Raw genomic sequence first — 12,897 nt, 5'->3', positions numbered from 1 at the left:
TCACAAAAATATGTCTCTGAGATCATGCAGCCCTTTGGGACATTTTGTGTGATGCACAGTGGGCTTCAGAGGACAGGGAAGATTGTTGAAAAACATCCCTTCCCCACTTGTGTGATAGCACAGTCTGGATGTCAGCTGGTGTTGCTTCCCAGTCTCTGTACCGATACCATATTTGCCTCTAGGCCATGTGTGCTGACATGGTTTTTGCTACAGCTGACCAGTATGACTGTTCCTCTGAAATTTTCCAGAGTCCTTAGTTAGTAGTGAAGAAGAATCACAATTTCTGAGGTGTTTATGGCTCTGTAAAAAGAAATCAAGATGTTTGGTTATATTCTGTGATAACCTCTTATTTCTTTGCCTCACAGCTCTCCTCCACAACTTATGCTAAGCAAAGTTTTTACAGCTCGAACTGGAAGTAGCATCTATGGAAGTTTAAACACGTGAGTATATTACAGACAGTACCTGATACATGTGAATTGTGGACGTGAAGAAGGGAGGTGGCCTCCTCCAATTCCTTTGACCTCACACTTCTGCTGAAATAAAGGGTGTTATTTGTCACTCAATTCCTTTTCTTCTGAGGCTCCAAGATTGTTTTCTCATAGCCATAACAGTTACAAAAATACCAAGTTGTATACACAGTACAGTCAATAATAAAATCAATAGAATGCAAATGACTGGTTTTTTCCCCTTTTTTTTCTTCCCTGAAGGCTTCAGGACAGTCTTGAGTTCATTAATCAGGACAGCAATACGCTAAAGCCTGACCACAGTACAATTATGAATGGACTGCTTGGAAACATAGGTAATTAACAGATGTCTTTGTGGGACACTTTGTATAACATAAATGAAGACATAAAAGGACAATGTACAAATAGTAAGACAATATATTTCAAAGCAATAGGGTAGGTCTGAGACTAACTTTTCTTCTAAATTCAAGCATAGTTAATTAATTCCAGGAAACTATGAAAACTGCAATATTTTGTGGTTATTTTGATGGCTTGAACAGAATCTGTGATATCAGTTCCAACCATATGGTTAATATAACTAGCATTCTGGAAATGAGTAAGATAGGCTGTCCTTGTTAGCATTAGGTGTCTACAGGACAGGACCAGTACACATCTGATTTCCCCTTAGGTTCTCTTCACTCATTAAGATTTTTAATCTGTGTACACACACACAGGCTGAGGAATTGCTGGTGCATCAAACATGCAGCACACACTTGAGGGGAAGGGAGGGGCAAACTTTCCCTTTGCCTCTGAAACATTTGCCTCAAGAGCTGCATGACCCTCTGAGACATATGCGGGTGGAGGAATAGTGAAAGGGGAGATAAACAAAAATCACCCCTTCCCCTCCGAAGTGTGTGCTGCATATGACCGCTGCACCAGCACATCCTTAGTCTGGATGTCAACCATAGTTTTCTATTTGTATACATAAAAATGGAATCCATGTACACAACAGTGTTCTTATATTGTCTTATATAGTGTTTGAGGTGGAAAGTGGAACTGGAGAGGTTCAGCAGGAAGGGAAAGCCTTGAAACCTTCTTGCTCACAAAGTATCTGTAGGATGCTTGCGGGCTCATTCAGCTGAATGACATGCCTTGTGTTAATCTCCATTTCTTGTACCTTGAAAACCATTATGGGATTAGGATTGTTCAGGGAGATAATGCATCAGACTTAAAACCTATCCAATACAGATAGGCTATGTGATTTGGCTCAATTGAAACCAAAGAACTGCACTACTTTATACCATGTGAGTGTCTAGATATGAATATTAAATAATGAAATGGGACTTGTGCAAAATGTGCTTCCAACTTCAGAAGTGTTTAGAATTTTGCGTAGAACAGAATTTTTTTGCTTTCAGATCATCTAAGGTGCTAAGGAGTCCTTAGGTATACTAGACAATTGAATGTTATTGATGTGAAATTGTAAAAAATCTTTTAAATGTTATCTGAAAAGAATCATAGCTTGAGAAGTGACCTGGTTCTTCCTAGTATTGTTTATAATTTCATTGCTACCAATTATTTTTAAGCATTATTTAATAAATGTAAATAATGAGCTTTATTAACTCTGATTATTTTCACTGTAGGTTTTTGGGTTTTTTCTTTTCTTTTTGCTGCAATTAGCTGCCCTTATTCATGCAGGTGTTCCCTACCAGCCTAATTAATCTTTCATAATTGCACTGTGCCAACAAATAGGACAATATGATGAGCTTGTCAAAACACTTTCCTTTCCTATAAGCTACATCATTTAAATTTCTGCTTTCAGTGCCATCTGTTTGAACAGAGTACTTCCTAAACAGGCACCCACAGTTTATCTAATTAGTTGCTTGCTTTTCAGAATTGTATATTGGCTTCCTAATGGCCACATCAACCTGGTTGGCCTAGAAGGTCAATCCATAGTGAACCAATAAAGCACCAGTGGGATTACTCCATATCCCTAAATTAACCGTGCACTTAAATATCTCCTTAAGCAATTTCTGTAATCAATATCACTCTGCTTTAGGAAAATACTAGCTTTTAATAGGTAGCTAAAGATCAAGAGTATAAAACTAAAGTGATTTCTTTACACAGTGGCACATAGGATGTTTTACAGTTTTCACATACATGTCAAGTTAACTAAAGCAGAAGCATGATTATTCTTCTGGGGATGCCTTATGTTCTGAGGAGTTCTTTACCCTGCTGAGAATGCACATGCAATGGTATAAGATAACTCCCAACTGCCACTGGTGGTTTTAGAGCCACTCTGATGAATGCTCACTTGGGTCAGTTCAGACATAATCTTCCTGAGCCTTCAATCCCTGGTTTAGAGGGCCAGAGAAAAATGAGGTATTTCCAATGCTCCTTTTTCTTCCTCTTTTGGTTGCTTCCTTTTTAATGCAAATCTTAATTTGCCATTATGTCTGAACACCAGTTGGTACTGGTTTGCAATTCTCATTTGGAGTGCAAGCACAAAACCATGATGGGCTAGCTCGGATGGAACAGCACTAATTGAATCTGGATGGGGTGGGTGGGAGTGGAGTGGGGCCAGGCTCCAGCGATGCCATTATATTATGATGGAGGATGTGAACTGAGTTATTGTGGCTGTGTCCCACAGATTCCCCAGTTGTCACTGTGCTTTCTCAAGCTTACAGGACAGATGATTTTTAGTGGCATGGTGAGGTTTCATGCAGTGAGGCATTATACCCAAAGGGCTCGTTTGGAACGACCACTCCACATAGTTTGATTTACAGTGGTGGCTTGCTATTTTATCAACCCAAAACAACAAAGTTGTAAAGAAGCTTCAAAAATATCTAGTTAACATTTCTGACATATACCTAATTGTGAAAATAACACAGGATGCTGTCAGCAAACCACTTGGCCTGCTCTGCTTATACTTAAATGTCCTCCTCTGGTTCACACCAGATTAACTGGATCTTTTTCTCTCCCCTCACTGGTTCACACCATAAAACTGGATCTTTTCCCCTCCCCAATTTCTGATGTGATATGAAGCATGACTGGGAATGCATGACAATGGGAAGTCAAACCAAATAAGTGATTTTTAAAAAGCTAAGTGTAGTGTGTGTGTGTGTGTGTGTGTGTGTGTGTGTGTGTGTGTGTGTTGCTTAACAGTGGTAACTCTTTTGCTAAGTACCAACTCTGCCAAGGAGCAGGTCCACGCCCAGTGCCTGTGAGCATTACCAGAATCTTCTTATACTGGCATAGTCGTATAAGAAGAACTGGCACAGTGGTGCCAGTATAGGTAAGACAGAGAGTAGTTTCAATATTTCACCGTTATAAACCCTGAACATTCTATTGGTTATATATTTGAAACCATTTGTCTGATCTGCCTGGGCATCAGCACACATTCACTAGCTGACAAGAGACACTTCCCCTGCAAATTTGGTGAAGATCAATTGAAAATTGGCTTAGATAGAACAGTTTAACATTTTTTTCCTTTTGAACAGGGGTTTAAAGGGTTGGCAATGTTCTTTTGGGCTGAGGAAGTGGTATTTAAATGATTCTGTAATCCATCTGCATAGTTTCAGCCTTTCGACTGCATGCCAAAAAAACACCTTTTGTATATCCCTCTGGGACCCAATTGATGGTTACTTCACAATTGATCCTCAAAGGTGCATTTTAAGAGACTGAAAAATGCATCTTTACTGCTAAAAGAGTCTGTTCAGTTGGACTTTTGAAGTTTTGTTCACAACCAGTATGGCAGTCAGCTCCTTCCCTGTCCAAGCCTTGGGAGCACAGCCAAGTTCAAGCTATTTGTGATTTTAGAGTAGAGCCATTAACAATACATGCAGATCCCCCCCCCCCAAATTGCAGAGAAGAGGAGTGGCCTCTTTATAATCCTGGCCCTCTGCTGAGAAGGCGAACCAGCGTTTTTCCTTAATAAGGTGGAGGGAATGGATTCTTGTAAAATGAATCCTGAAGCCTTCCCTCCAAGCCCGCCCTCTTCGGCGTAGCTGCTGCCCTCGTGAATGTGACATGTGGGGTTGGGTGTCTCCTCGTGAATGTGACATGTGGGGTTGGGTGTCTCCACATTTGCATGTCCTCATGAATTTGCATTAGAGTGGGCATGGTGAGCCTATCCTTGACTCAAACATCATGAATATGCACCACAGCCACATGGGCTGTGGCTCTCCAAGCCTGGTAAAATGCCCTTGCATGACCCCCGGGACTGGGAAGAGCTGCAGAGTTCCCTTCGCTTCCTCCCTCCTGATCAGTGGAACTTGGATTAGCAGAAAATCCTGGGGATCCCGGGGGCGTTGGGTGGGAGTTAGACAGGTAGGAGTGGGATTGAAGCAGTGGGAGATGTCCAGAAGAAGAGCAGGAGGCAGCTGTGCAATAGGGAGGGCTGTAGAGAGGGCATTGGAGCCGTCCCCCAAAGGCTTTTTATGGAGAGGAAGGCTGAGAAACTAAAAGATGGTTAGATGTGGCTCCATGCACCCACACTTTGTCTTGGTCCTCCATCTGGATATAGGGCTTGGGAGGGATGTATCTTATTTATTTTCATCTTAGATCCATCTTATTTATTTATTATTTCTCTGTGTAAACCGCTCTGAGCCAATTGTGGAAGGGCGGTATAGAAATCGCATAAAGAAAGAAAGAAAGAAAGAAAGAAAGATGTATCCAGGCAGACATTCAATAGATGCAGCTTCCCCAAATGTTGATGAATGAAGCCACATTTCTAAAGCCAGTGTGATATACAAGACTGTACAAAGTCTTTAGAGATAAGAACCTTAACTTGGAATCTCCATGCTTTTTAGAGCACAAGTGAAAATGTAAGCCCATCTTAACTCTCATCTTAAACTGGAAGTTTTTTATTACTGAATTAAGTTATAGTCAGCTACTTTTGTTTTCTTCTTTGGAAGTTGAGGGAAGTTGTCACTAGTTTCAGTCTCTACCTGACTTGCTGGTGTTTGTGTACATAAACTCATTAGTTTCCTGTTTCAAGAAGTGTAAATATTCAGCTGTGATTCAGTGAGGTATGCTTCTACCAGCGATAAATATTTCAAAAGAGAAGACAATAGCCCCTGGCATCTATAATGAATGGCACCAACGTATGGTCCACTCATCAGTACGTGCTTATAGTTCATGTTTCAAAGTGGAAGAAAGGAAGAAGAAAGCAGAGCAAAAAGAAGTTAATCTGTAACCAGAACATTTCTAGAAACTAACTACAATGAAAAGGAATACTTGTAACCCATTGTTCCTTGCAAACCCTTGATTTTTGAAAGGTACCGTGTGCTTTAGTAGGATACTGTGTACAAACCAAAGGTACTGCATACCTTTCCCAACCCACCTACTTTGGGAGGAACAGCTTGTCTTTATGCTTGCCCTCCTTTAAAACAACTAAAATTACTAAAAAGAAAGGGCAAGAACATCTATGACAATCCAGCCTTTTGAATTTTAAAATTAATACATGCTATTGCAAGTTCTTGGGATGAATCACGTTCTAGGATACCTGTTGGTGTAGCTGCTGATGATTAAAACCTAAAGGCCATGATCCAAAATATCACCTTCCCACACTTTGCTATAAGAAAAGAAAGCATTGGCATATTCTTCTTTCTTCCCTGAAGTTAATCTTTGCATAGAAGCCACACACACACACACACACACACACACACACACACACACACACACACAAAGAAAGAAAGAAAAAAGAGGGGGAATCTTCTGTATGCAATTGATCAGAATTACAAACACAGTATGGAATACAAGTGTCCATCTGCTTTAGTGAAAATATTAAGACAGTTAAGATTAGCAGCAAGAAGCAAAAGAAGCAGATTATTTTTTCTTCCTTTTCCCTGTAGAGAATGGATCATTTGTCAGTGGAGGGCTGTGCTCAAATATAACTGCCTTTAAGCTTGAGCCTCCCCTCAGCAGTTTTGGGGACAAAAGAAGGCTGAACTTTCACCTACCCCTAAAATGGTCATTGGGGAAGGAATGTACCACACTGCTTATGACACTGATTATTCCAAATCTGAAGATGATGGAAAGACTCAGCCATCTTTTTATTCCTAAAGCAATGGTTGCTGGAGGTGGAGGACCAGATTGGGTTAACTCTTCACATATTATGTTGTATGTGCATTCAGGTGTCTGTACACATGCACAAGATTTTGTGTGAATGGCTGTATGTGAATTCATTTTAAAAGTAAACCTGGGTACAGGCCCCTTCAAATGCAAGATACAGATAAGAAGAGTATTCAGTACAAGCGTTGAACATAATGTGCGGATAAGATAACTGTATGTGTGTACAGATCTGTACATGCGTACACTGTATACATATAGTACATGCATTGAACATAAGGTGTCAATAGGGTTCCAGTTTACCAAAGTAGCATGCTGCTTCTGGAGCCCAATTCTTAATCTTTTTACCTGTCCCATGGGTTCAAGTCACAGGATTTTAGAACTGCATCTCCCCAAGTCATTTTAGAAATAGATAATAAATTATCTCAATAGAATAAGCTCTTTCACATGATTATGAAACCAGGGCTAAGAGGCAGCATACTCGGGGATTTCCGATTGTGAGAACCTGTGGGAATCGCTCAAACCCAGCTCGCTGACAGCAGGGTAATCCAGATCCTAAACGCTGCTCTTACCCCAGTTTTCAGGGGCGTAACTATAATAGGGCAAGGGGAGACAGTTGTCTGGGGGCCCACTGCCTTGGGGGCCTCCCAGAGGCAAGTCACAAGACTGACTCCCCCAGCCACGCACCCGCCTGGGCTTCCTTCAGTTGTATTCATCCTCCAAAATTGATGTGAGTGTTAAGACCTGGAGCTACCAGAACAGCATGTCTTTCTCTAGTACCATTAAATGACTTGCATGATCCACAATTTACAAAACCTTCAAAAAAATAATTTAGGATGATGTTCTATAGTGGTGTGTGTGTGTGTGTGTGTGTGTGTGTGTGTGTGTGTGTGTGTGCGTGTGTGTGTGTGCTTTTTTGTTACCACTATTCAGCCTCATTTAAGATTTCTTTACTTCATGAGCTGAGCTTCAGTGAGGGGGGCCCATTTTAAAATCTTGTCTTTGGGCCCACTCCAACCTTGCTACACCCCTGCCAGTTTTGTTAGAGTGGCTTGCTGATTGTGTCTCCATTTTTCAGATTTAAGCAGCTCCTGGCAACCGCCTGCCATATTTGTGATAGAGCGTTGCGGCAACAAGGGCCGCGATCTCTGAATGTGCTGCCCTGCACAGCGCACACTATGCTCCTTTGATCAAAATGACTTGAATAGGGCTTATGCACCTTGGGGTCAATCAGAGGGTGGCTGATGGCATCAGGTTTTTCTCTTCTCCTGGCAGCATGAAGCACACTGCTTCCTCAGTGCTTGGAGGCTTACTTTATCCTCAGCTCCCTGTTGCAGCAATGGAAAATGTGACTGTGGCGCTTGTCTGGGAGTGGGGCTCACAAAGCCAACTTGGAGGCTCTGCTTTTCTGTGTTCAACAGGATAAGAGTTCTTAGCAGCCCTACACCACCCGCTTTTGATTGTGTGAAAGAGCCCAGTGAGTTGTAAATCAAGGTAATCAGGGTTCTACATGCTGATGAGCTATTTTTAAAAATAGTTAAAACTGATAAGCTACTTATGTGCCTGACAAGACAAACTTGTATGCGATTTTATATATGCAATATGATTTTATGGTTCGGCATAGGGACAGGTTAGAAAGAAATGTAGTCTATGAACTGTAAGGGAAAGGTTTATTTTCCTATTTTATTGTAAAGTAAGATGCGTTTTCTAAAAAATGGATGTATGTTTTTATATATAACAAACTGACCAGGACTGTATTTTAACCATGGGCAATGTGTCCAAATTTGAACTCCTATATACAAGTGGGAAAGGTGTGTTTTTGCTGTGTTTGTGGGTCTGCATTTGTGTTGGCTTATATCTTTTTTTACCCCTCCCACAGAATCTTTCCTGCTTTACTAACCTCATTCTTTCATATGTATTTTACGTTTTGCCATGTAGGTTTTTCACAGCTTTGCAGCCCTAGGCGGGCATTCTCTGAACAAGGTCCGCTCCGCCTGATCCGGAGCGCCTCTTTCTTTGCAGGTTTGCTATGTGCTGTGTGGATAGTCTAGCTGAGTGGATTTTGTAGATTGGTCTTGGAAATAAAACCATCAGCCATACAATGGGCTACGATATGTTAAGACTTCACGGAACAGTACATGGGTCCTTTTCAAACCCAGGTGCTAATTTGAACAGGGTCGCCAGTTCCTGACAATACATGTTTGTCATTAAGCTAGTCAGAGGCTGGTTTCATCTGAATCCCATTATGAACATACAATCTTTTACTATTCTTATAAAGCTGAACTAAGCAGTCCATTTTGCTCTCCAAGAACTGCGTTTTGTTTCCATCGCTGATTTAGATTCCCCTGCCACCCCACCACGGAACTGGAAATTTCATTGTTAAAATTTCATGATATTTAAAAATCATTATGATCAAGAGGCCTTTGACCCTGTGTCTGAAATTCTAGCTTTGTTGACACAACATGGCTAGGGTTTCTCCTTTCTGTTTAGTAAGGACTGGCTGCAAATCCAGATAGCTTCATGCTTAGTTAAAGAAGCAATAGAAGCCTAGGATGAATGAGATTTGGATTTAGAATACCCATTGTACAGCTGTTCACTATAAATTTCTTCTTTAGTATCTGCTTATAACTTGCTTTGAGTGCTTTTGCTCCCTGGCTAACATCCTTTTTGTTACATTATTTTATTTGCCTTGAAACGATGAGGTGGGCTTCAGCAAAATCTGTCTGAGCACTTGTACAAGCAAGTCTTTTCGCTTGATCAGCTTTGCAGCCTTTCTTGGTGATGGGTGTGCGTGCTGTGCTGTGATTTTCAAAGTCCTAAATGAATGCAGCTAATGAGCATGATTTATGTGGATAATTTATAGAGCACTATGAAGCCAAAGTTTCATGTTCTATCCTAACTGGTGATCTTATCTTCATAGTTCACAGCAACCCTATGGACATGCCTGGGAGGGAGTTGAATGAAGACAGAGACAGCGGAATTGCAAGATCTGGTAATGTATTTATCAAAAATAGGACATTAATTGAATTTACAGTTTATTTTTTCTTGTAACCAAAATATTATTTATTGCCATTTCTGGCCCTATAAAACCAAAGTGCCTAAGATGTTTCTTATCCTTCAACACTATTTTTTGTTTAAAATATTATTTATAATAGATGAAATATTCTCCACAAGTATAAATGTCTTTGATATAAAAGACACTCTAAATATTCAGTAGGATAATATGTAACCACAAATCTGCAGTATGGTTGCGGCTGGTTTTTCGAAAACAGTATGTTTTCTGTATCACTTTGTCCAAGGAGTGTTCATAATTCTTTTATATTCACAACATACTTGAAACTGGGTCTGTAATACTGAAGATGTTTAGAGATACGGGGTAAGAGTGAAACTTAGTGAGGTCATTCTCATGACCAAACTGGGTGGGGGGGAGAACTGGAGGAAAGGCAGTAATCTACCTTCCCAGATGACCAAAGCCCAATCAAGGCTCCGCCGCTCACACAAGCAGCACAGCAGCAGACCCAGCAGTGATTGGAGGGCAAGGAAACCAGGGCTGCCAGGTATTCCACAATGGGGAATTCTCATTGGGAAAGCTCCATGCTGTCTGGCCACTTCTTCCCCTCAGCTTTATCATAAAGATGGCTGTTGGCAGCCTGGGAGCAGCCAGTGGTGACCTGCACAAGCAGAGAGTGAGGCTGTAGGCACGCACTTGTCCTCGTACCTCACTTGTAAGCCTGGGACATGGATCAGGTCTTCCCAGGGAAAGAGCAGAGGTATTGGGAGCAATTCCCAGGCCGCGGATGACCAGCCCTACCGGGGTTTTCTCTATCCTACCCAGGTAGGGCAGGTCATGCTTAATGAAGTATGTGTGTAAGGAGGGTTGCACATCTCCTCCAGTCCCCCTGTGCATACTGTTGTTCAAGTGCCCTTAGAGTCCAAAGCACTCCCCACACTCTGGAAGGGCTCTGCAAGGGTGGAAATAAGTTGCTCAGGGTCAGAGATGTGTTTACAATCTTGCACAGCCCTTTGGAGTGCGGGGGACACTCTGGATGCTAAGGGTTCTTGTGCAGCAGCATAGGGAGGTGGGCATAGAGAGGGTGGGTGGGGGAGTTGTACAAGCACTCCTGGCACATCTCCACGGTGCCTCCTTATGCACATGCTTTATTAGTTAGAATGGTCTCTTGCATCACAACCCATGTGCAAATCATGTGCAAAAAAAATATGGATGCTCTGGAGGGACCCCCTTATCCAGTACACAGGGACACTGCATGCTTACATCCAAACATCTGATCACCTGTCAGGGCAGTGAAACCAGGCATTCTGTTGTTCCCTCCATGCCTTAGGTGATCATAGTTGACAACGCTACTCATTTTTCAACAGCGAGAGGTAGGGAAAAATCATTTTACACAGACACATATTGGTGCAAATTATGTTTAAACTGTTTAAAAAGATAATCTGAGTTTAAAAAGATAATCTGAGTTTTACATGAAGCTACTTGAACAAAAATATAAACCAAATTGACAAGCTGCATGAATGGATCTGTTCCTCACAGATTTCTGTTCATGAATGGGCAAGAGGTTAAAGCCAAGATAGATTCATGCTCTCACTCAGGGCTGCTCAACTTCGGCCCTCCTGCAGATGCTGGCCAATAACTCCCATAATCCCTGGCTATTAGCCACTGTGGCTGGGGATTCTGGGAGCTGTAGCCCAAAAACAGCTTGAGGGGCCTAAGTTGAGCAGGCCTGCTCTAGCTAATAGGCTACATTGTTCACACCTCTCCTAAAATAATATTTCTTTTTACAACAGAATATTGATTGGTTGATTATCTCTCTCTCTGCTACAGCATCTCTTAGCAGCCTGCTCATTACTCCATTTCCTTCTCCGGGCTCTTCACTAAACAGAAGCTGTGCTAGCAGTTACCAACGGCGTTGGCGTCGTAGTCAGACAACAAGCTTGGAGAACGGGGTCTTTCCTAGATGGTGAGTTGTTAACTACAGCTGCAAGGAAGATGCTTTCTGATGTTGGACATTACATTTGTGTATTTTTCGGTTGTGGCCAGGTTTTATTATATTATTTGTAAAATACATACTGGTTTATTGTAAATGTTTGCTGGTCAGCGACCTAATAAACTTATATCTTTGACCCGAAACCTAACATTTACTGATGGTTTGGTGGGACTTTTTAAAATTTGGTCGCCAGGGAAAAACTTGGTGCTGAATTTCAGGATATCATGTTTTACATTAATCTGATGAATGTTACCATTTAAAGTAAGATTTTTTTCCTCCCCATTTGCTCATGAATTAATTCTAGAACACATTCCTCCAGATGCTGCTAAACTACAACTCCCATCATCCCCAGCCACAATAAATTGTACTTGGGAATGATGGGAGTTGTAGGTCATCAACACCTTGAGGAATTCTGGTTGGGAACCACTGATCTAAACCATGGGTTATATGAAACTAAAAACTCTGGCTTACAAACCAGAATGTGAAATCAGAGGGGCTTCACATTAGCAATTCTAAACAAATCAGAAGATCACAGCTCCACTATGGAGCTGAGGAGGTAAGGGGAGATGTGGGAACACAAAGGCTTGGGTGTCTTAGAAGCCACATTCATATAGCAAGAAACAATGGCTTTCTGTTATGTAAGCCCTATATATTCTATCCAACATATGAAGACTTTGTTATGCAGTTCATCCTTCAAGCTTGTAATAGATCCACACTATAGAGAATAAGCCCTGGTTTTAAAAAATGAGACCATCAATGACAAAACACTCAGTACAGCTTTCAAAAATGCAGCTTACCACCAACATATCATGTTTTTGTTCACTGAAAAGAGTCCAAGATCAGCAATACTATATATCATGGTCTTTTACTTATGAGAATGGGAGCTTCCTTTATTATGCTGATGCTCCATTTAATCTGTACTGTTATTATTATATTATGTTGTACACCACTTTAATTTGTTTGTTTGTTTGTTTGACAAATTTGTATACTACCCAAAGCTTATGTCTCTGGGCGGTTTACAATAAAAACAGTACAAATTAAACAATTTACAATTTAATACAATGTGAAAACTCTTAAAAACTATTAAAACCTGTACTGTATTTTTCAGCACATACATTTTAAAATGTTATTTTAATGCGCCTGCAGCATTTATGCTGATGCGGTGTTTAGGCAGATGAAAAAAATGAGAGAAAACTGCCCCAGACTTTTCATTCTAGGGAAGTGTGACCCTATCCAGAATTGGCAGATCAAAATCGTCTCCCAAGTTCCAGCCCTGCACAATAAATACCTCCCGTCTTATCTGGATTCAGTCTCAGTTTTTTATCCTTCATCCAGCCCATCACCGCCTCCAGGAGGCATTTAGGGAGGTTATGCCTTCTCTC

At 41.2% G+C, this 12,897-nt stretch overlaps 1 protein-coding gene across 5 annotated transcripts in view; it reads left to right on the top strand.

Moving 5' to 3' along the window:
* Nucleotides 1–12,897, top strand: part of FNIP1 (folliculin interacting protein 1) — a 116,170-nt gene that overhangs the window by 71,541 nt on the left and 31,732 nt on the right. For 3 of the 5 annotated variants that reach the window (XR_008317305.1, XM_053300763.1, XM_053300766.1), the window contains exons 5-9: nucleotides 366–440; nucleotides 708–799; nucleotides 8,451–8,534; nucleotides 9,433–9,504; nucleotides 11,353–11,488. Coding sequence is in view for 4 of the 5 variants with exons in the window: in XM_053300763.1 (XP_053156738.1) it covers nucleotides 366–440; nucleotides 708–799; nucleotides 8,451–8,534; nucleotides 9,433–9,504; nucleotides 11,353–11,488 (459 nt within the window). In the remaining variant the exon portion in view is untranslated. Of the gene's footprint in view, nucleotides 1–365; nucleotides 441–707; nucleotides 800–8,450; nucleotides 8,535–8,581; nucleotides 8,672–9,432; nucleotides 9,505–11,352; nucleotides 11,489–12,897 lie in introns of those variants that run through there. The other 2 variants (XM_053300765.1, XM_053300767.1) reach the window with 2 other exon arrangements.

Source organism: Hemicordylus capensis, chromosome 2, assembly GCF_027244095.1.
Source record: "Hemicordylus capensis ecotype Gifberg chromosome 2, rHemCap1.1.pri, whole genome shotgun sequence".
In the NCBI taxonomy this organism is placed as follows: Eukaryota; Metazoa; Chordata; class Lepidosauria; order Squamata; family Cordylidae; genus Hemicordylus; species Hemicordylus capensis.
The sequence above is the reverse complement of the archived record's forward strand: the minus strand, read 5'-3'. Positions and strand labels throughout refer to the sequence as shown.